Source organism: Salarias fasciatus, chromosome 16, assembly GCF_902148845.1.
Source record: "Salarias fasciatus chromosome 16, fSalaFa1.1, whole genome shotgun sequence".
NCBI classification, from domain to species: Eukaryota; Metazoa; Chordata; class Actinopteri; order Blenniiformes; family Blenniidae; genus Salarias; species Salarias fasciatus.
In genome coordinates this window covers 4,219,006-4,242,262 of record NC_043760.1, presented here as the reverse complement: position 1 = coordinate 4,242,262, position 23,257 = coordinate 4,219,006, and the positions used below count along the sequence as shown (strand labels likewise).

The 23,257-nt window shown below is 44.7% G+C and overlaps 1 protein-coding gene across 4 annotated transcripts in view; it reads left to right on the top strand.

Moving 5' to 3' along the window:
- Positions 1–16,849: 16,849 nt before the first annotated feature.
- itgb5 (integrin, beta 5) overlaps positions 16,850–23,257 on the top strand; it is a 39,502-nt gene continuing 33,094 nt past the window's right edge. For 3 of the 4 annotated variants that reach the window (XR_003933154.1, XR_003933155.1, XM_030111185.1), the window contains exons 1-6: positions 16,850–17,316; positions 19,394–19,479; positions 19,559–19,766; positions 19,932–20,181; positions 21,219–21,387; positions 23,076–23,237. Coding sequence is in view for 2 of the 4 variants with exons in the window: in XM_030111185.1 (XP_029967045.1) it covers positions 17,247–17,316; positions 19,394–19,479; positions 19,559–19,766; positions 19,932–20,181; positions 21,219–21,387; positions 23,076–23,237 (945 nt within the window). In the remaining 2 variants the exon portion in view is untranslated. The remainder of the gene's footprint in view (positions 17,317–19,393; positions 19,480–19,558; positions 19,767–19,931; positions 20,182–21,218; positions 21,388–23,075; positions 23,238–23,257) is intronic. The other variant, XM_030111186.1, reaches the window with a different exon arrangement.

Here is a 23,257-nt window from a genome sequence, read left to right as displayed (position 1 = left end):
AACTGATGCAGGTATTCATCCAGCCCTGTGCTCGTGCCACAGTAGTGAAGACGACTGGGCACGTGTCACATCCTCCAGGTGTGCAATTTCTTCTTGGGAGATGGTTGGGTTGAAATCGCGACAGCTTTGCTGAACCTCAGAATCTTGCATGTCACCTTTGAATATGCTCCTCGAAGGAGCAGGAAGTGACTTGAGGCGAGGAACGGGCATTGCTGACACAAATATTGGAGCATACTCCGCGAAACTGCTCAGTCCAACAGCCTTTGTCTTACAACTGCTCAGCTCTTTCAGGAAATTGTCTTGTTGTGAAGGTGTTAGAAATGATTTAAATGATTTATTCAATATTTAATAACCACTGAACCACGTTTATAGCTAAAGGCATTTGATTGATAGATTGATAGATTTGTGTTACACCCAAGCCTTGACTGGGCAGAGGACAGTTTAGAGCTGCCTTTGAGCTGCGCCTATTAGCCTGTCATGCCAGAGTGACTTCATTTATTTATTTTATTTATGACACAAATATAGAGACATAAAGAGATCCATGTCTCCCCATGTATCTTTGACCATGGAGAGACAGTCTGGCGTGCCAGGCTCTGAGCCTGTTCCTTTAAACGTGGTAACAAACAGTTGCTAGCAGGCGAGCTAACGTTAGCTTGTTAGAGTCCTCATTTTAATCAAACTGCGTTCGTCAAATGGATTTTTAAATAGACACCTTTCATAGCATAGCAAGGTCTGTACTTACCAGGAGTTTTGATGAGGTAATGGTACAGCTCTGGGTACCCCAAACTAGGCCATTGTTTCGCATCATTTAACCAGGAATCAGCTGTGTGCTTGTATGGGCACAAATCCAGCCCAACGACGTTAAGCTTTGCCTTTTCCTGATACTGGTAAGCCATACCTGTAACCAGTGACCAATAATAAACGTGCTGCTACACAACAGAACGCTAAATGTTTCAATAACTGTGCAAATACCTACTAATAAGCCCTTGGTTGCCTTGTATCTTCCACTTTGTTCGCCCCTCCGTCCTGGTAAATAGGGAAGATCACGTGGTGCGTGACGTCACGCCGATATCGAGAATGTAAAATCAGAAGAATAAAGTAAGGGACTAAAGTGATCACAGTATGGCAGATTAAGAACAGAATGACTATTTCAAAACTAGGACTTTAACAGAGATGTGCAGGTTGAGTTCACTGTGCAGATTATATGATTTGAAATAAAATCTGTCAGATTTTGTTGGGTCACTGAACAAAATCTGACTCCCCCATTATTTTGGGAATGCAAGAGGTGACGACCTCCAAACTGTCTCAGCTGAAAGATCTGCATCAGTGCTGCTGTTGCAGAAGGTCTTGTGCACATTGACGTTAGCACCGAGTTTTGGTTTGGAAATTGGAAAAATATAACACAATGTGATCTGGTTGATAAAGGAAAATATGACAAAAGAAAGAAGTCAGTGGACCAATCACACTCCAAATGAAAGGAAGCCTTGTTTTTCTTTCATGACAACAAAATCAAATATAATTTACAAAATGTACAGCCCGTTCCCAATAGGGCTGATACACTTGGAGTTCCTTGAGGGTGTAGAGAGAGAATCGTCTCGGACGCGTGTCCACACGGCGAGTCAATCAATCAGAAGGTTCCACACTCTTTCTACGTTTGGGTGCTGTGAGCCATTTATTTCCTTGTACATGAATCCAAAGTTCACATCAAGCTGGAGCCGGCAAGCTCCCACATGTTACAGTTCCACCAGAGCACAAACACCATCCAACACGCCACATGAACACGGTGAAAAGACTGTATGCTGTCCCTCTGAGCACACCTGCCCCTGATCACCTGTGAGCCTTATTTATACCTTCTCCAACTTGCTCCCCCTGGTGGTGCATTAAAAAAATGATAAATGGCTCCTACACACCGGCCCCTGAATTGTTCATGTCAGGAAGACATAACAATTCAACATAATTACATAATGGAGCCAAATAAATCATTTCATCAAGAAAGCAAACCAGAAAAGAAATAACAACCCAAAACCTTTGTGCATGTTCACCAACAATATTTCATTAATTGCAACTTATGTTGCGGCTCAGAACAGCCTTTGTCACTGGCCTTTCCAGTACGCTAGTTTTAGTTTGAAGTAGTGCCTACTAGGGGTGGACGATATGGCCTAAAATTTATATCACGGTATAATTTGAAACTTACACGATAGAAGGTATATATCACAATTTCAGCATCACAGTCTTTTAATGGTTACCATAGCACATGGTGAAAGCAAGGAAGCAGGAAGTGGTTTTTAAACTATTAAATAACATAAGTCAAGTTACTTTGAATCCAAATCATGTCTAGATTACAGATCAGGGGTCGGCAACTTGATTTGGCGTCTGGCCAATTTTTTTTGACTGATCCCCGTTCGTCGGTGGCTAACAGCTAAGCTAACAGCTCACTGAGGCACCGGAAGCATCTATCAACAGGCTACTTTTACGAAGCGTCCCTGAAGACGGCAGGAGCTGCAGGTTGTTCACTGAGTCAGAGGGTTCCAGGTGTTTCACAGGTAATGAAGGAGGTTTAGGAGGAGCTGGATACTCACAGGTTAACGGGCGGTGTTACTGCCTCCGTGAAGCAGCTGCCTCAGATTCTCAAAATCATCTGGCGGGCCAGATATTGTTCAGCCGGTGGGCCGCCAGTTATAGATTGCTGTTAGAGATGTTGCACCAATCTTTTTCACGAGCTCTTCCTCTGTCTGTTCACTGCTGGCCGCCATCGCTGTTGTTGTGTACTACTTCTTCTGGGAACTGGCATCTAAAATGTTGCATTACTGCCACCTAGAGGACGTAATGTGCTATCGCGGTTGGGCGGTATGACCAAAATCCCTACCGTGGGCCAAATTTATATCACATACCGTCTATACCGTTTATACCGCCCACCCCTAGTGCCTACACATTAATCAATTCTTATGACCAGCCCTACACAACCTTCCATATCCATTTTCATTTCCGCTTTAATGTTTTTTCCATAGTCCAGGGCTATAGTCTCCCCGAGACAATCTGTGGAGGCAGCACTGGGGCCTTCACTTCCTTCTTCAGCGTTGTCCTCTCCGCCTCCTCCATCGAAGACATGCAACGTCCAGTATAAGCCCTCCGGCCGACATGGTGGATTTCCTATCTCCACATGGAGGACATGGTGAAGTTGATCACCACTCTGATGCCGTCGTTGTTGCTTATACCTCCAGTTGCCACGCCTGTGGCCTCCAGGATCTTCATGTCTGGGTTTTTTTGACACCTGAGGTTCTGCAGCCTCTGGTTGTGGCTCGGTTTTCTGTAGGATTCTCCAACCTTCAGGCTCGTCACTCACAACAGGCTGTGGAGCCTGTGAGCCTGTTTCCTGGTCTGAGTAAATAACAGCTGATTCTGGCACATCCGAGTGAGATCTCACATCTTCACTGGAGTCTTCGTTGCTGTCCTTGATGTAGCAACGCCGTCAGGCTGAGATCCCTTCTTCTCAGCTTTCTTTCCAGGGACTGCAGTACTATCCATTTCATCAGACTTCTGTGCCATCACAGGAACCTGTTTGGGTTTGGGCGTCAACTGTGCAGCTTTCTTCTTTGGTGGGGGAGTTTCCTCCTCAGACGACTCTTTCTCCTGAGAAGATCTTTGTTTTCCACCAGCGGGGCCGTCATCCTGCAAAGCCAAAGTTTCCTCAGACACTTTCTTTGTGTTGTTTTTGTTGAAGTCATGCAGTTTTTGACTGACTGGTAGTTCACTCAGCTGATCAGCAGTGACCCTATTCACTGCATTATCCATGAGGTAAAGTAACACTTACCTTGATGACGAAGACCCCACACGATGTACAGTCTTTTTGGATTGGGTTGGGGAGAGTGCTCAGTGCCACTCTGGATATACTGCATCCCTTGTCTTGTAGGGATACTCTAAATATTGACAAAAACAAACAAAAGAAGCATACAAATGAGATGCTGAGATGATAAAAAAAGAGGATAAAAGCCTCAGTTATCACGGCTTTAGTCTGCAGAGGAGCACATACAGCTCCAACACTACATATCAACTTTCACGGGTTACATTACAAATAGCAGATTAATTTTTGTCCTTGGAAGTGCCAACAAGGTTTCATTGCAGATATGCATTGACAATCAATATCCTTGAATCCTTGAATTATTTTCAGAGCCTTACTATTTTAATATTATTAAAGCTGTCCAGGTATATCTAGCATGGTACCCAGAGATACTGGTGCAATGTTCAATTTGCTGTCCTGACTTGATGTATAATCCTTATTTCTTTTTAGTTTTTTAAACACTAAAACTACACACTGTAAGAATTATTTATAAATTATTATACACACAGTATGCAGTACTATAAATCTAGTCAAATTATGAACTCACCATCACCAATGATGACTTTCATTTATAATTCCGAGAAGCATCTTGTTTGCCATCGGATCCAACTAAGACATGACAAGAGAAGAAAGCATTTGTTAGCTTCAGGCGAAATAAAAAAAGAACATACCAAACGCCGTCTTCGACAATCATTCAGTGCATTATATTGAATTGTAAACCTTCAGCTTTGAACGTTTTTGCTCCCAGATGTCATCACAGCAAAGGTGTCAATGACTCTGGCCTCCTCCTGGGGTTGCTGATTGAAGTCCTGCACAGGGACTGTGAGATAGCCATTAATTACCTGAAAAACATGAGGTATTCTGAGATTCTGAAAATTACATTAACACAAAACATGGCTGCAGAAGGTGCATTCTGTGCATTATTCATCTTATCAGGCAAATAGTTATAGATTAGTTCATAGTCAGGTATCAATAGATAATCATAGAGATATTACCTCACTTTATAATTCTTTATTTGGACCTGTCTTTTCAATATCAGAAAAGAATATTTTGTTTGGCCCTATTTTTGGAAAGAGCAAAAAAGGGCTCTTTCCTGCCCATGCATCTCAGATGAGCATAAAACAAATAGTATTGAATTATTAGTAAAACGGCATCTTTCCGGTTAATACAAACAGTACAATATTTTCACCCTAACGTTTTGAGAAATCTTTTCATACACTTTTCTATGATGTCTCCTGCGTCTGCTGCGTCTGCTGCTTCTGCTGGTGAAATGGCATCAGGGTCTTGAAATGCAGGAGCAGCAGAGGGGACTGGTGCTGAGGCAGGTGTGGCAGATTGCAGGGGCTGATGCTGCCGTGGCTTCAGGAGCAGAAAGTAGCTTATGCGGTATCCTTGCCTTGCCATCTTTGAATCTGTTTAAGTGATCCACATTATTTTTTGGAAATACCACCCCCTTGTCATCAACCAAGTCGGCATTCTTCTCTGCTATGCCAGAAATGACATAGGGGCCGAGGAAAGAAGCATCGAGTTTGCCACCCTTCCTTTGTTGGCTTCTTACATTCCTCCGCCACACTTTGTCGCCGGCTTGGAGAGCCTCCCCAGTATTTTGTCCAAATCGACTTCTGGTTGTCTTTTGGGCCTTTGCGACATTGTCCTGTACGCTGAGGAGGACTTTGGACATCATCAACCTCTGTTTCTGAAACCACCGCACCTTCAACACAGCTGTCAGTCTGTTGATGAAACCGGCATAACAGTTGAAGCCCTCTGAGGCAACTGTTGTTGTGATACTGGGCTATACAAAAATAAATTGATTGATTGATTGATTGATTGATTGATTGATTGAGTTGTAATATCAGCAATCATGCAGAACGTAAACCAATGCTGCATTAAAGTGACGTGGTCCTTCCCTTCAGACAAATGATATATCAGTGTCGATACACCAACCTTGAAATCTTCTGGTACTTCAGAAGGGTAACGTGCCTCTCTTCCAAACATTAAGAAGTATGGACTATATTTTGTGGTGATTTGTTTTTTTGTCCTGATTCCAAACATGATGGCATCAAGGTGGAGATCCCAGTCTTTTGGAGAATGTGACACCACCTTAGAGAGCGCTCTGATAATGTAACGAGAAAATAAAAGTGTCAGTGTTTATTAAACAGTGAAACGGGTGTTATCTTGCCAGAACCCTCCAAGAGTTTATTCTGTTTTTTTTTTTCCAACTGACAATTGCCTATGTTATAAACAGCACCAATTAAGTGGTTGAGGGGTTGGGGTGACAAACACGCCGTACTGTACTAAAATATGTAGAAATCTCATACAATCAAAGCAATGTAAAAATCACAAAGCCATTCTTCTCACCTCTGAATGGTGCCGTTGGTTTTTTTCCTCCAGACCATTTGTTTGTGGATGATAGGGCGAACATTGCCGGCACCTGGCACACCTGTTTGTTGAGCTGTAAATACAAATATTGTTGATTACACATAACATGTTTTTTTGCAAGAGGTTGAGACTAGCTCACTAGTTTGTAAAAATGTATACAGTGGTATGAAAAAGTATCTGAACCTTTTGGAATTTCTCACATTTCTGCATTAAATCACCATCAAATGTGATCTTTGTCAAAATCACACAGATGAAAAAAAACGGTGTCTACTTTAACTAAAACCACCCAAACACTTAGGTTTTCATATTTTAATGAGGATAGCATGCAAACAATGACAGAAGGAGGAGGAATAAGTAACTGAACCATCATATTTATTATTTTGTGGCCCCCCTCTTTGGCAGCAATAACTTCAACCAGACGCTTCCTGTAGCTGCAGATCAGTCTGGCTCATCGATCAGGACTCATCTTGGCCCATTTTTCTTGACAAAACTGCTGTCGTTCAGTCAGATTCCTGCGATGTCTGGAATGAATGGCTGTCTTGAGGTCATGCCACAGCATCTCAATGGGGTTCAAGTCTGGACTTTGACTTGGCCGCTCCAGAACGTGGATTTTGTTCTTCTGAAACCATTCTGGAGTTGATTTACTTCTGTGTTTTGGATCATTGTCTTGTTGCAGCATCCATCCTCTTTTTAGCTTCAGCTGCCTGACAGCCGGCCTCAGCTTTTCCTGCAAAACATCCTGATAAACTTTTGAATTCATTTTTCCATTAATGATTGCAAGTTGTCCAACCCTGAGGCAGCAGAGCAGCCCTAAACCATGATGCTCCCTCCACCATGCTTCACGCTGGGGATGAGGTGTTGATGTTGGTGGGCTGTTCCATTTTCCCTCCACACATGACGTTGTGTGTTCCTCCCAAACAATTCAGCTTTGGTTTCATCAGTCCACAAAATATTTTGCCAAAACTTCTGTGGAGTGTCCAAGTGCCTTTTTGAGAACATTAAACGAGCAACAATGTTTTTTTTTTTTTTAGACAGCAGTGGCTTCCTCCGTGGAGTCCTCCCATGAACACCATTCTTGGCCATTGTTTTATGTATAGTTGGTGTCCACAGAGATATTAGACTGTACCAGTGATTTCTATAAGTCTTTAGCAGACACTGTCGGGTTCTTTTTTACCTCTCTGAGTATTCTGCGCTGAACTCTTGGCGTCATCTTTGGTGGACGGCCACTCCTTGGGAGAGAAGCGAAGGTACCAAACTCTCTCCATTTGTAGACAACTTCTCTGACTGTCGATTGATGAACATCCAGACTTTTAGAGATGGTTTAGTGTCCTTTCCCTGCTTTATACAAATCAACAATTCTTGATCACAGGTCTTCAGACAGCTCTTTTGAGCGAGCCATGGTGCACATCAGACAACACTTCTCATCAAGACAATTCTTACCAGGTGTTTGTTTTGTAGTGGGCAGGGCAGCTTTAAGCCACTCATCAGTGATTGGACACATACCTGACTTAAATTGTTTGGTAAAAATTGGTTTCATTTGCTCTTTAAGTCTCCTCAGGCGGAGGGTTCAGTTAACACACTGCACTGTTGACGTCAGTGTTTTAACGACAAAGGCGGCTGAAAGTCCGTTCCTTGGCCAGCGAACGAACACCACGTGCGTCAGGGCGGCCTTAATTGATCCACTTCGCCAATGGGAAAGACACCTCCAAGCCCCCCGCAGGATAAAACGTCACAAAAACTCCGTGCTGGAAGTCCTCAGTCCCTTTACACCCAGAGTACATGCAGTCAGAATCTCTTCAGATGACTTTCGAGCAGAAAATCATAAGATAAGCTTCTTCTTCTTCTTCTTCTTTGGAATAACGGCGGGTGGCGACCAACAACTTAGGTGCATACCGCCACCTACTGTATCTCTTGGTGAATGTACTTCAGGTTACATTCTAATCACCATATTCGAAAAAACAATTAAAGGTGCTGTAGGCAGGATTTTGCTAGTCAATGCTAATTTTTCTGTGTTTTCTTTGGATTAAATGTTAGAGTATCCATTGATAATCCTTTAGGAGTGTAGCATAATTGCACTACTGCGAGGGCGCAGCGTTTCCATCTGTCTCTGTTCTGAGCTGAAAAGGAATCTCGACCGCTCCAGGTATCTTTGACCAATCAGAAGAGCCCCTGAGGCTCTATCCTGATTGGTTGAGGGGGCGCCGCTTTAAAGCTCTGTTTCTCGTGAATGCACACGAGGAAGTCCAGGCCCGCATATTTACCTGCTTCATCGGACATAACATCATCAAAACTCCCCGGAGGACACTGTCTGTGTCTACTGTAGTTCTTAAAAAAAAGGCTTTGACCCCAGGCCCGCCGTGAAAAGGTCACAGGTGAATCATCCCGCCGGCGCAGGCGGCCGTGACACTGCCGGCCCCGCTCGGCACCCCGAGGTGGGCACGACTCCGGGTTTCAAATCGCCATCTTGGATGGGTCAAATCGCCATCTTGCGAAGGTAATCCTGCCTACAGCACCTTTAAACAATTAAATAAAAACCAGAACTTTATATCTTGTGGAACAGACCTGTAACACACAAAGTACTTCCTTTTCATCCAGTGACCTTTCAAAATAAAATACACATACAAATATGCAGTTTTAAATGGCAATAGGCACTCATCATACATTAAACATTTTAAACAGTTTTTATCGATGAAACAATGCAATCCTTTTTACAGTACAATTTCAAATGGCATGAATTATATTCTCCTTTCTTTTAAACTTTATCCACTTTTTAATCAAGGTGTTAACCGGGTTACACAAGCATTTAGTAAAGTAACACGCATACAGGCTTCATTCTAACAGATACATCTGAAAGTAGAATGATTTTGAATCCCTGATTGCTTCCTTAAAGGTGCTGTAGGCAGGATTCGGCATCTCCGCCATCTTGCTTAGGTTAGGTTGCTTACCTAAGCAAGATGGCGATTTGACCCATCTAAGATGGCGATTTGAAACCCAGCACAGCCAATCCTGTCCTGTTTTCTCTGACATCACGCCCTTATGCAAGTTAAGCCCCTCCCACAAGAACGTGCGACAAACGCCCCTCGACCAATCACGGTTAGAGCCTCAGGGGCTCTTCTGATTGGTCAAAGATACCTGAAGCTGTCGAGATTCCTTTTCAGCTCAGAACAGAGACAGATGGAAACGCTGTGCTCTCGCGGTAGTGCAATTATACTACACTCCTAAAGGATTATCAATGGATACTCTAACATTTAATCCAAAGAAAACACTGAAAAATTAGCATTGACTAGCAAAATCCTGCCTACAGCACCTTTAAGAGACTAGCCACTACTTCAACACTGCAGCAGCATCACCTCTGTCTCCTCCTCCAATGAAGCGCTTAGAAATTAGAGAAAAAAAAGTCTGACTTACCACTACTGGGGTATACTCCACCTCCTTTTTAATTGATTGGCAGGCCTGGCAAGCAACACACTGTGACACCTCATTGCGTCAGCACATTTAGGGAGACAAAAAAAATTACAAGAGTACATCATATAATTAAAAATAATATTACGAAGACTGGAGAAATACGGTTCATTATTCCATTAGTATCATGAAAAATCATGTTGTTGTGGACAGATGTATTTGAAATGATGAAAATGTTTAGTATATTAACCCATGTATAGATGTCCTTGCTCATTCCTGGCCAGTAGAACCTGGGTAGAAATGGCATCCCTTGTTTTCTGTTGGCCACAATGTGCCCCCCTGTGGTGCTTGAGTGAAAATCGGCAAATACAATGCTGGCTTCATCCGGGCCATTGACTACTTTAACCTTCATGGGCTTAGCTGTTTTCTTGTGACGGATGTAATACAGGTTTCCCTCTGTGAAAAATACATTGGTTTATTAGTTCACAAAGTCCTGAGGACCAATGAAGCTGATGTATCTGACACTGGTGAGGGATGATAATCTATTTTGCGGGAGAAGCTTTGGTTGTGCAATGTCACTGTTACAGCTGCATCCTGTCATGATATGTACACCACATATGCATCAGCGTTATATTCCCATAACACCAAAATATGAAGCCAAAAGATGATTAAATTAGTTGAGTAGACCTACTTATCATCACAGGCACTAAAGCATTTAATAAATTCATTGACATATGTGACAATTACTCAGTTTCTCACCTTCTACAACATCGGTCTGGGTTTTTTTCCTGAAGGTGTTTTTCTCCACCCTTGTCAAGCCTTCAGGATATTCACCTTGAAGTATATAGTGAACAATTTGTTTGTATGTCATGGGATCCATGGTTCTGAAATGAAATGACATAATTTCAATTAATCTGAAACACGTGGAACAGGCTACAGGAGAACACAATTCATACTATAATATATACTGTGTATACTGTATATGCAGACTATATATGGGCAACAGTATATAGAGTGAGTATTGTTAGTGGAAAACTGCATTCCATAACTATTTACTGATTCATCCCATTGTCTTGGCACAGAACTTGATATAATTGTACAAAGATGAACCCCATTAGTAAAATATATAGAAGAAAAAAAGGAAGAGTCAAACACAGAATTACTAAAGCCTAAAAATCTAACTGGCACATTCAAAAGTCCAACATTTAAGGTCACCAAACAGACAGCCAACATGCAGTTGTTATTTTGATGTTGTAGGCTCCTTCCATATTTAAAGATTTGTATAGAGCAATTTTTGTAGGCTATTTAAAATTCTTAATTCTGTGAATGTTTTAAATTAATAAAATGAAAAAAAAAATACATGTAAAAACCATATGTATTATACTTTAAAGAAGAGTAGTCTATCACTACTGTATCTGTTGGTGGTAGATTGCAGAGGTGGAAAGAGTACAAAAATACCTGTAATATGATCACGTCAGGTTGGCAAGCTAACTGGCACGCATGATTAGCCAGCCAGCATTAGTTAGCTAGTAGCCATTACAGTACCAAGTCCAACAGGTTGCTACTTCCAATATATTAGCAATGCTATCCATTATTTTGGGATATAATTAGCCTGTTCGGTGTCAGTTTAACTGGAAAGCAAACGAGAATCATGACTTACCTCAACATGCTTGCGCATGGGGGCCGGGGGTGCACTGCATTTGTTGTATCTGTGTCTTCGACTTCTGCACGGTCGTCCACCACAACGCCTTCGCCTGCCTCCTCCATGTTCACCATCGTCTGTATGAGACTTGCGCCATCGTCTGTCTCTGCTCGCGCCAATGAAATCTCTCCTTCCCCTGATTCATTTCCAGAACGCAGTTTCTCTTCTCTGTTTCATCCTTTTTTTCTTCTTTTTGTCTTTTTTTTTTTTTAACTCAGTAACATTTGTGATGTAAAATGTACCGGAGTACATTACTTAAAAGAAACTGTACTTAAAGGTGCATTAAGGAGTTTGCACGTTTTATGCGAAACAGCGCCCCCTGCAGGCCTTGGGCCTAATGCAGCTTAGTGAAAAACCAGTGCCTGTGGCTTGCATGCCTGGAAGAGGGGAACTCCTTCCTCGCTCTTTTAGTAGCGCTCAAGTAAAATGTAAGTTTCTTTTACCTGGTGGAGTCTGTGTGGAGCTGTGGCAGTGCTGGAAGCCAGTCTGTTCTTACTTTCTGGTAGATCCTATTCAGTTGTTGCTCACTAAGCATCTGGCGGAGTAATGGCGGACAAAACGAAACTTAAATCAACCAGGCCAGCCAGAGCATGCATTACATCATTCCTTTCAAATTCTCACCCAAAAAATTCTGGTGCCGGATCAGCACTGCAACTTTCAAGTGACAATTTAGCGCTGTTAGAGGTACTTGTAATGAATATGTCAGGGCACATTGTACACATCATGTGTACATAAAAACGTGTAACATATTTATGGTGAAAAATAAGTATTTTTAAAGTTGAAAAACTCCTTAATGTACCTTTAAGTAAAAGTAAATTACACTTTTAAAAAAGTACTTGAAAAAGTATAAGTACACAAAAAAGCTACTCAATTACAGGAACATGAGTAATGTAATTAGTTACTTTCCACCCCTGATAGATTGATAAATCACTTGAGTTATGCTGATGACATTTGTCTCCTAAGTACACAAACAGCTGGAATGCAAAAATTACTGAATATCTGTGAGCAATATGGTGTCGAGTTTGATAAATATAACCCTCTGAACACAAACGTGATGGCACTAGGAATTCGTGATTGTCGTGTGGCCCAGCTTGGTCCAGGTGGTGAAGCTTTGAACGCCGTAGACGAATATAACTTCGGTTTTATTGCGAACTTCTGCAACTCTGATGCTGATGTTAAGCATCAGCTTTGTATATTTCATGGCCGAATTAGTATGCTATGTCAACAAGCAACAAAAAACAGTAAACAAACAATAGAAACCCCATCAAGTAGCCACAGAGTGAAACGTAAGTCGCGCATGTTCATGCGAAGGGGGAGTCAGATTTTTCCGGGAAGTGTGAATTTTCTATAACACCGGTACAGGGTCCGGGTTAAATGACTTCCGTGATGAACAAGTCCATTTTGGTCTGGAGTTTAACGTGTAAGTTAGCCAACAAGTCCTCCAACTCAAACAACCACAGTGGTTGTTAATTCATGCCTCAAATTACGACCAGGGGGTAGGGAGAGTGGGGTAAGTAGTGCCAATTTTTAGTTAAAGTGACTTTTACACAAGGGGATTACAGGAATGCCTGCAACTAAAATATGTTCATATAGTTTAGGATGTTGTGCATCCCTGGGAGCAATGACTTTGGATCTTAAATAAACTGTGTGAGAAATATAGCTTTGGAAAAAAAAGTGGTTTTGTGGCACAACTTACCCCAAGTGCGGGGTAAATTGTGCCATTAGTCAGAATACACTGGGGTAAATTGTGCCACTGATAACTGAAGTAAAAAAGATCATTTTAATATAAAAAATGATAATGCTAGATAAAAACAAGATAAATTCAGTGCAAAAGTACTTGTTTAATGCTTATTTAAAGTTTTAACATCATCAAAGGCCAATTTGCTTCAACAAAGCCCAGTGCCACGTCAACACATGCTAAGAACAGAATAAAAAATCAAAAATGAGCACCTAACTGCATCTGCATCTGAATATCTTCACAGATTCGACCTACTACTGGACAGTCCACTGGTCAGTGCTGCAGTGGAATATGAACTTGCGCTCCCTTCTGGCTCTATCACCACGCTTTTATGGTGTGGGAAATTTTTTAAGCACATCACCTCGAGGGATGACTCCTCCATCATTCTGTCTAAATGTGAAGATGGACTTTCCATCAACGGGCCTCATAGCTTTGCTTCAGAAACTTTGAAAAGTTGGAGCCCTGTCTGTCTTCCTTTTGTATCTGCGTGACATGATGGATTTTGATCTGAAATTAAGAATGACTCATAGTTTTAGTGATCAAATGGAAGAATAAGATGTACAATAACAGTAAAATACATTAAAGTAATATATAATAAATAATCATAAGTTGGGTTAAGTTGTGCCAGTGGCACAACTTAACCCAGGTCCTTTGGCACAAATGACCCCAGGCCCACCATTTTGAAAAAAATGCTTCCCCCAACTGTCCTGAGCTAGCATCATGTTAACTGTATAGACTCATGATGTAGCTTACTAAAGCAATAAAACATGTGTGAAATGTTTTCAAAGTTTTCTATAATTGTTCAAACACAGCAATCAAAAAACCTTAACCATGGAAATTTTACTTTGGAGGGCAAAAAAATGTTTTTTGAACTTAAATGTGCTTACCTCTCAAGCCATGTGTCTCCCTTTTTGGCAAGATGAGCGGAATGGACGCCTCTTCACAAATATGTGGTCACATGACCAAAAACTACTATGGTCTTCTAAATAATAGGGGTGCCCCTTTGCACAAATTACCCTGCTCTCCCCCTACGTTTTAAACTCAAGTGCCACCCAGTGACCATATAAATAATGTCATGGACAACACGGACTGACGGAGGGTTTTTTTTTTTTTTTTTTTTTTAAGCATTGTGAGTTGTACTTAATGACAGATTGTGTGATTATGGTGACTGACAGGTTAGAGGTGAATAATGTGCCTGAAGCTTCATGTTTGCCATTCTGTTTTAACCGACTAGCTTAGCTACAAGCATGCAGGCTCTGTTTGCTCATGTCTGAAATGTGTCATAGGACTCAGCATGATACATCATGCTAAAGGACTTGATCAGGGGAGTAAGATTATGGCAGACTGGAAGTTTGTTATTTAATGCAAAGAGGAGTACTTGTGGGCAATCATTATTAGTTAAAGAGCAAAACTCCGCTCTTAAAGAAAAAAAATGCAGTCCATGATGCACATAAACTTCCTTCTGGGTCGGAGGTCAGAGTCCTGAACAACCGCGACTGGTTGTCAAGGACGCAGTGGAGCGGTGGCTCTGCAGAGAACGCTGTCAGAAGGCACGTAGGAACGAAAAAACAGCAGATCACATCCATAAACCGAGTGGAAACCTTGAAGATAAAGAGTATATTTGACTCAAGAGAAGCACTGTGTAAATTACAATACAGAGATTTCGCCTTTCAATACATTTGTTTTTTTTGTTTTGTGATTGTGGTTCATATTGTGGCTTGTGATCTGTTTCAGAAAGTATTTCAAAGGTTTTGTTCTTTTTTGAAAATCAAACTGAAGTCATTTAATGCAGAGAATTGTATTTGCAGTTAAAGCTCGGGTTGGCTACTTGGAAAACTAGCGTTAGCATGTAGCATCTCCCCAAGGCTCCGCCGAGCTAGCTCCGCCCAGCTCCCACCCCATTGGAGGAGCTCCCGTTGGGAGCGGAGACGTTCACGCGTCCAGTGCGTTCCTGGTGTAACCTGTCCTCAGCGCTTCGTTTCTTCGTTTTTCTTTATTTGCACTAAGTGCACCAAGTTATGGCGCACTGAACGGTAAATAAACCCCCAAACATTCGTCTCCGCCATTCTGCAACGACGCTCCGTCCTTCTACGCGCGCACAGAACCAGGGTCAGTGCACGCGTACATGTACGCGCAGGGGGCAGGTCGAACGGCGAAGGGATTTGATTGGTTTAAAAAAAGGTGTCCCCTCAAGACTATTGGTTGCTGTTTTTCCTGTTTTACTCCTGCTGTAGATAGCGGATATTTTCCAAACTACTTTAAAAACACGCTATGAATTGCTCCCCATCGGGTCATAAAGATCATTTTAACCAGTATTTAAAAAATGTATCTCATTCAAATCGCCAACCCTAGCTTTAAATGTAATTATTAAAGGTGATATATAGGATTTTCTCGAAAAGACGGAGCCAAACGTCTGCTACTCGCTTTTTGAAAAACGTGCATGCGCCAGACCGTCCTACCGGCTCTACTGCTTCTCCCAGGAAACGTCTATCAATGGCGGAAGCGTGCAAATGCGAGCTCATCTTCTCCGGGCGTGCACGGCTCTGTTTACAGTTTCTGCGATCGGCCTCGCTCATAAAGCTTATTTTCCGAAACAGTTAACAGTTTCATTATGTCAGACTCGCCAGCGGTAGGTACTAGCTGAAACCGAAGCTCACCGGCTACATAAACACTCTGAATGCGCATGCGCAATACGTAGAACGTGATTGGGAGCAAGCACGTACAACGGCTTACGAAAGCAGCTCATCAGAATGATTGACAAACAGACCCACCAGTTCAAATCAAAAGTTCTTTTCCAAAGACCAGTGTGGAAAAGAACTTTTGATTTGGATTATTACTTGGAAGACCAATGAACATTTTTGGACTAGACCCACCAGTTATTTTAATGATCCACCCGGAACTCAAAGCAAATAGAACATCCTATATTACACCTTTAAGTACAACTCACAACGCTAAAGAAAAAAAAAAAAACCCTCCGTCAGTCCGTGGTGTCGGTGACATTATTTATATAGTCACTAGGGGGCGCTTGAGTTTAAAACGTACCCCCTGGTCATAATTTGAGGCATGAATTACAGTGGTCGTTTTCTGGGAGAGGATAGTCTCAAGTTAGCAGATCTACACACCTTAGACTTTACAAGAAAGTTGTCCGTGTTGTCCCAGTGTTCCCACACAGCCGGAAACAAAATACTTGTATGAATCCAGGCTCGTGTACGCCTTCATCGCTGCTTTTGTGTACGCCGACGAACTGTCGATTAGATAACAGTAAATGTCGGCGTACTCCAGATCGGGGGTTCTTGAGTCTCAGCTGGAAAAAAAAAAAAAAAGTCTCAGCTGTGCATGGCTGGAACAGGCAGGCTGGCATCAAGTATGGGTCATGCTGCAAGGCTGAAATCTGTATTTTCTCCCGGTCTTTGTGTGTTACGTCGAGATTGTCCACTTGATCTGACAGCACAACAATATCCCCACTCTCCTTATCAGTCGACATTTTCAACGTTAAAGAACACCGAACGTCCACTACTGTTGTTTTCACTCCAAAATGGCGGCGGTCCTCCAGTTGCTAACTCCTGGGTCACGTGACTGCAAAGACGTTGTTTTCACATTTTATTAGTAGGTTGGCACTTGTGTAGTACCACCTGAGGCCGGCAGGTGTCGCAGTGGGGTGTAGTACCGGCTGTGGCCAGCTGGGGTCGCAGTGGGGTGTACTACCGGCTGAGGCCGGCAGACGTCGCAGTGGCAGTGAAGGGGTTAACACATGTTGGGGGCGGAGCCTCCAGCTGGACATCAAGCCGACAGCGAGCAGCGAGCGGCGGACAGGCTGCTGCTGTTGCTACCCGCCGCTTCTCGGTTCTTCTCCTTCTGACGCCGCCGGGCCATGAGCGGCTGGGGCCGGGCTGCAGGTCGCTGTCAGCCGCGGGCAGAGTGAGCGGAGCACCGCGAGCCCCGGAGGAGTCCGACGTTTGAGGACCGACCAGAGGATCAACAGGCCGCGGACGATGGAAAACACGCATTCCCACGGAGAGGCGCGTCCGTGGGGCTGAGAGGAGCCGGAGCTCCCGATGGAAGACTGACACGCACAGCGACACACAGAGCCCGACACGCACGCACACACACACACACACACACACACACACACACACACACACACACACACACACACACACACACACACACACACACACACACACACCATGTGGATCCTCCTGCAGACGTGGACGTGGCGCGCGACGCTGTGCGCGCTCATGCTGCGCACCGCCGGAGGTAAGAGACAAAGCCAGCCGCTGTCACGGCCCGTTTGTGTCCGAACGGCGGCCCCGGAGCCGCAGCTTGACCACACACACTCTGACATGCTGCACGTTTGTGAGGTAAACAGGGAAGCTTCCACGCGCCGCGCGCGACACCACAAATAACACACACGTGCTTCAGTCTGGTTTCACTCTCAATCAAAACAGTGGAAGAGCTTCCTGCTGTGAGACCAGAGTGACCGGACCAGGACCAGGACCTGATCAGGACATGAAGCAGGACCAGATCAGAGCTAGATCTGGACCAAGATCAGATTGGGGCCAGGGAGAACCAGGATCAGATCAGAACCAACATTTGACCAAGATCAGAGCAGGACTAGATCATGACCAGAGCGAGCCAGGACTGGATCAGGATCTGGACCAGGAGCAGGGACAGCCAGGGTGAGAGCAGGACCTGATCAGAACCAGAGAGAACCAGTTTGGCTGCGTTAGCTGGACGTGTTGAATGCTTGGGAACCAGAGTGAAGCGTTCTCAGTAGTTTGGTCTTAAGACTGGTTCGGGTTCCTCGTATTGTCTTCAGTCTGAAGACCTGAAAATCTCCAACCTGACTTTTCGGACACAGCAGCGTACTAAACATCAGATCCTGTTGGTGTTCCACAGGGAACATGTCTAGAACCCTTCCATCATCCATTCATTCAACATCTGAATCCTGTGAGATTTTCAGAACTGAAGTTTTTTTCTAAGCCTGACCGAACTCTGGATCCTTCTCACCAACTGATACAAACTCTTAAAGACCGATGCTTTCAGCAGCTGTAAACAGCTGGTTCGTTCTGTGGTGTTCCACAGGGATCCGCTCTGGGACTGTTCGTCTCAAAACACCGTAATCTTACTTTAGATGAATTCTTCAGTTTCAAGTCTAAAAAGTTCAAAGAAATTCTGAAAATGTTCTGAGATGAAACCCAAAAAAACAAACAAACAAGAAAAGCAGGATTCTTTCTCCTTCATACTGTTGCGTTCTGAGGTGATTACATTTCAGATCCCGGAGTTCTGATCTGAGTGCGCACTAAAAAATGCTGGGTTATTTTGGTAACCCAGTTCATGAGTTGCTGGTGTTGAGTTAAGTGTTTGGGTTATTTTTATAAAGAGTAGCACATTTGCTGGGTTATACGGCTATTATTTTAACCCAGTTTCTGGGTTTTCAAGGTTATGCGCCATTTTTGGGTTGTTTTTCAGAGAGCAACTATTTTTGGGTGAGAGGCTTGTTTTTGTTGTTGTTCAAAAAAATGAAGGAGTATATTATGAAGTGATTTCATTAACATTATTTTTTTTTATATCACACATCTTATGTACATGGAATCCATCCTTTATCTTTAAGCATACTGTATGACCACACGCCAATCTTGGTGGTAATAATAATAATAATAGTTATCATTTGTCTACCATTTAAAATAAATTCTCTGGAAAGGTTAGGCAAAGCTTCGAAACAGTGCAGTGAGCCTGGAATCCTAGATAATGGAGGAGGAGGAGAAGTGCAGCGGGCGGAGTAACTACATATACATGTTCTTTCAAAATTGCTTTTATTGCTTTTAAGTTTATTTTTAATGGAATAAAAATAATTTGACCAAGAAGTTGAGAAAGAATAGGATGAACCAGGAGTGAAATGTATTTGTGGCTCTTGTTAGGACCACAGCTGGTGCAGCGGTTAGTGGTCTTACCTCACAGCAGTAGGGTTGTGGGTTCAAATACCAGCTCTGTGACAAGCTGTCAGACAGTTCTGAGTCAGCTCTGCCCAACATTGGGTTAGGAATGACCAAAATGCAGTTAGCATAACCCAACTTTTGAGTTGAATAATTCAACCCAAAAATAGGGTTGAAAGAAAAAAAACCCAATGAACCCAATAGGGTTAAAATTACCCAGAACCAGAGGGAAGGTCTGTGGACTGACATCAGTGTGACCAGAGAACGGTTCAGTTTGTGTCTGGCGTTCTTCAGGAGAACCTTGTTCCTCCAGTTTCGTGTCAGTCAGCTTCATTCAGAGTTCAGGTGACAGCGGAGATGGTCGGTCGGTTCACCGTCACCGTGTTCGATCCCCTCAGGTCTCAACGTGTGCGTGAGCGGCAGCGCCACCTCCTGTGAGGAATGCCTCCTGCTCCACCCAAGCTGCGCCTGGTGTGCTCAAGAGGTACGACTCCGCCTCCCTGCCCTCCTGACTCCGCCCCCTGACCCCGCCCCCACTTACCCCATCTGTCTCGGTCCCGCAGGACTTTGGACGGAGCCGGACGTTCACGTCGCGGTGCGACTTCATGTCGAACCTGCAGAAGCGGGGCTGCGAGTCGCGGTTCATCGAGAACCCCGTCAGCTTCACCTCCGTGCTGACCAACCGGCCGCTGAGCCTGAAGGGCTCCGTGGCCTCGCACGACGACGTGGTGCAGATCATGCCTCAGAGGATCTCCCTCAGCCTCCGACCGGGTGAGAACCGGCCTCCGCTTCTGCTGTTGATGAATCTAGAACCGAGAAACAGAACCTCTGCAGTCCAGAACGCACTGCTGCTTTAAAACTAGTTTAAAGAGACGGACAGGTCTTGTGTCTAGATGTTCTCCAGATGTTGACCTTGTGATCTTCTGGTTGGAACAGGAGACCAGACGTGGTTCAACCTGCAGGTGCGGCAGGTGGAGGACTACCCCGTGGATCTGTACTACCTGATGGACCTGTCCCTGTCCATGAAGGACGACCTGGACACCATCAGGAACCTGGGAACCAAGCTGGCCCTGGAGATGGGGAAACTCACCAGCAACTTCCGGCTGGGCTTCGGTTCCTTCGTGGACAAGAACGTTTCGCCGTTCTCCTACACGGCGCCCAAGTACCAGGAGAACCCCTGCAGCGGGTAGGTGGTCCCCGGGGGGGCTGGAGGGTCACTGGGGTCGCCGTTGTTGGCCTAGCGCCGACTCAGAGGCTGATGGAGGATGTTCAGTAACTCAGCCTTCACCCATCGACTCCATACGCAGTGTGAGTTACACTGGATGGAGTTTGATACGTTCTGATGTCGGTTCTCGATAATGTCAGTCGATAGTTCTCACTCTGGTCTGATCAGGGATTCCTCAAGTCGACACGTTGGATTAGCAAAAGTGATTACTCCCAGTGATCATGTGACTGCAGACGTTCTGCAGAGTTCCATTGCGTTTGTTGGTTTTCTTGCTGAAATCAGAGCGACTCACTGCTCCACCTGCTGCTGGGGGGGAGGTACTGCACGATGGCAAAGAACAGACATGCTGGAGAGTGGAACACGTCGAGGGTCACTTTCCGGTTCTATTTTTGAATTTTTCTGAATCATTTAAGCTTCGATACTCTGCAGGAAGCGTTTTTATATTTGATGAAGCTGAAAGAGGCAGCAGCTCCTGAAAAAGAGTGAGGGGGGTGGGGGGGGGGGGGGGGGGGGGGTGAGGTGGCGGTTTGCCCCGGAGGTTAGGCCCCGCCCCCTCCATCACACTCATCGCGCATCACTTCCCATCTGGGTTACATCCTGGACGGGGAAGCTTGATGGGGAGGACAGAGAGAGTGTTGATGCTTTGACCGCGCACACGCACGCACGCACACACACACACACACACACATACACACACACACACACACACTCTCACAGCATGCTCTTTTGGTTCCTGTCAGTGGAGGATAGGTGAAAGTCGGTTTGATTTTGAAAAGCTGCAGAAATGGTTTTCAGATTGTTGGAAACAGCTCATCAGTGCTAATGCTGTCAGGCTAGCCGCTGACCGCTGCTGCCCAATGCCTCCAGGTTTCAGTAAAACTCTTATTTGCGTTCTTATGTCAGAAGAGCTTAGTGTTTTCACAGGAACGTTTTGGAAGTCACCAGACGGCTGGAGCGGTTGTGTCCCGACGTGACTTCCTCTCTGTCGCCCGGCGCAGGTACAAACCGTTCCCCAACTGCATCCCGACCTTCGGGTTCCGTCACCTGCTGTCTCTGACGGACGAGGTGGACCGCTTCAACCAGGAGGTGCAGAAACAGATCGTGTCCCGGAACAGGGACGCTCCGGAGGGGGGCTTCGACGCCATCCTGCAGGCCGCTGTGTGCAAGGTGGGCGGAGCCATCCAGGCTATAGAGCGTCTTCCTCCTCTAACATCCAGATTCTAGAGCATCCATTTCAGCTGGCCCTTATTCCGACCAGAGTGGTTCTCCACCTGTGTTGGAGTTGATCTGTAGGCTTTTAAGGATTATTTTGTTTAATTATGGGTTTTTAAATGTTGACTGAGACTTTTTAAATCTGACAGTCATAACCGTCTTATCTCCTCTCTGTTTTCTGTTTGGATTTACTGGACTCAGCTGTTAATCTGGAGGTTTTCAGGTCTCACAGGGCCTGTTTAAGTGAAACAAAACCAGATTGTAAACAAACAGGATCGTTAATGTGTGTCTGCTACCCAGCATCCTCACAGTTCAGATGAGCTGCTTAGAAGCAGACTGTGTTGGAAAGTTTTGGATAAACATTAGTTCACGTCTGCAGTAATTTTCCAGAAACAGATGAGACATGAAGTGACCTGAAGGCTCCTCCCTACACACACACACACACACACACACACACACACACACACACACACACACACACACACACACACACACAGGACTCCTCCCCTCTGTCCAGCTGCTGTGTTCCTCCTGTTCATCTTAGTGGATATGTTTACATGATACTTTTGATTCCTCTTTAATTTTGAATGAAACTTAATTCTGAGTAAAGGCTGTGTGTGTGTGTGTGTGTGTGTGTGTGTGGGGGGGGGGTTAATTCTCCTTTTAAAGCTGAATTAAATAATTCCTACATTATGTAAATCTTTTATTTGGCTTTTACTTAAAGCTAGGGTCGGCAATCTTAGAAAACTAGCATGTAGCACGAATGTAGCATCTCCTAAGGCTCCGCCCAGCTCCCACCCCATTGGAGGAGCTCCCGTTGGGAGCGAACGGACTGGACATGGAAGTGCCGCCCGCGCGCGCGGAAGCGCCACGTGCACGGAGTTTGTGATCGCCTCCAGTGTTATTAACCTTTCTGACTGCCCGCGCACAACGCTCATAGGAGCACTGCACGCCGGCTCCGCTCCGTTCTATTTTTCACGCGAGCCGCGAGCGCCGAGAGCGCCTTGGCAACGCGCGCGCACACTGAACCAGGGCCAGTGCACGCCATTGAAATGAACGCGCAGGGGGCTGGTAGAACGGCGAAGGGATTTGATTGGTTTCTTAAGAGCGGTCCGCGCCTTACGATTGGTCGGAGTTTTTACACTCCTGTGGCCGCTACAGTTGTCAAATTTTTTCCGCACCTTTTTCCGTCCACATAATGCATTGACTTCTCCCAGGGGGCGAGGAGCATTTCACTCAGTATGACAAAAAGTGCTGTTGGACAACATCGTCTACCCGAGCTTTAACTCTGGTCGTTCTACTCGTGCTCTTTCCCGGAGACCCTTATATTCCAAGATGGCGGCCTGAAGCAAAGGTCGAACTCTAACAGAAATGAATTATTTAACAAAGTGGAAGGACAGAAGCATAAAAATGTAGACCCTTTTAAAGATGTAGTATCAAAGTTAATTTGAGAATGGGAATAATCGCAGAAGCCGGGGTTTGTTTGCTTCCTGCAGATGTAAAATCCTTCACAACCCCCCTCCCCCCACACAGACATCCGTATAGAGCATTTTCCTCCACTGAGATCCAGATCAGTTTGAGTTGTTCCATCAGTTGCTGCTAACTGAAGACTGATGCGTTATTTGTTTTCTCTCCGTTTCCAGGAGGAAATCGGGTGGAGGAAGGATGCGTACCACCTGCTGGTGTTCGCCTCAGACGACGGCGCCCACCTGGCTCTGGACGGCCGGCTGGGCGGCATCGTGCAGCCGCACGACGGCCGCTGTCACCTGGACGAGAAGAACGAGTACAGCGCCTCCGCCCAGATGGTCAGAACCGTTTCCCCAGA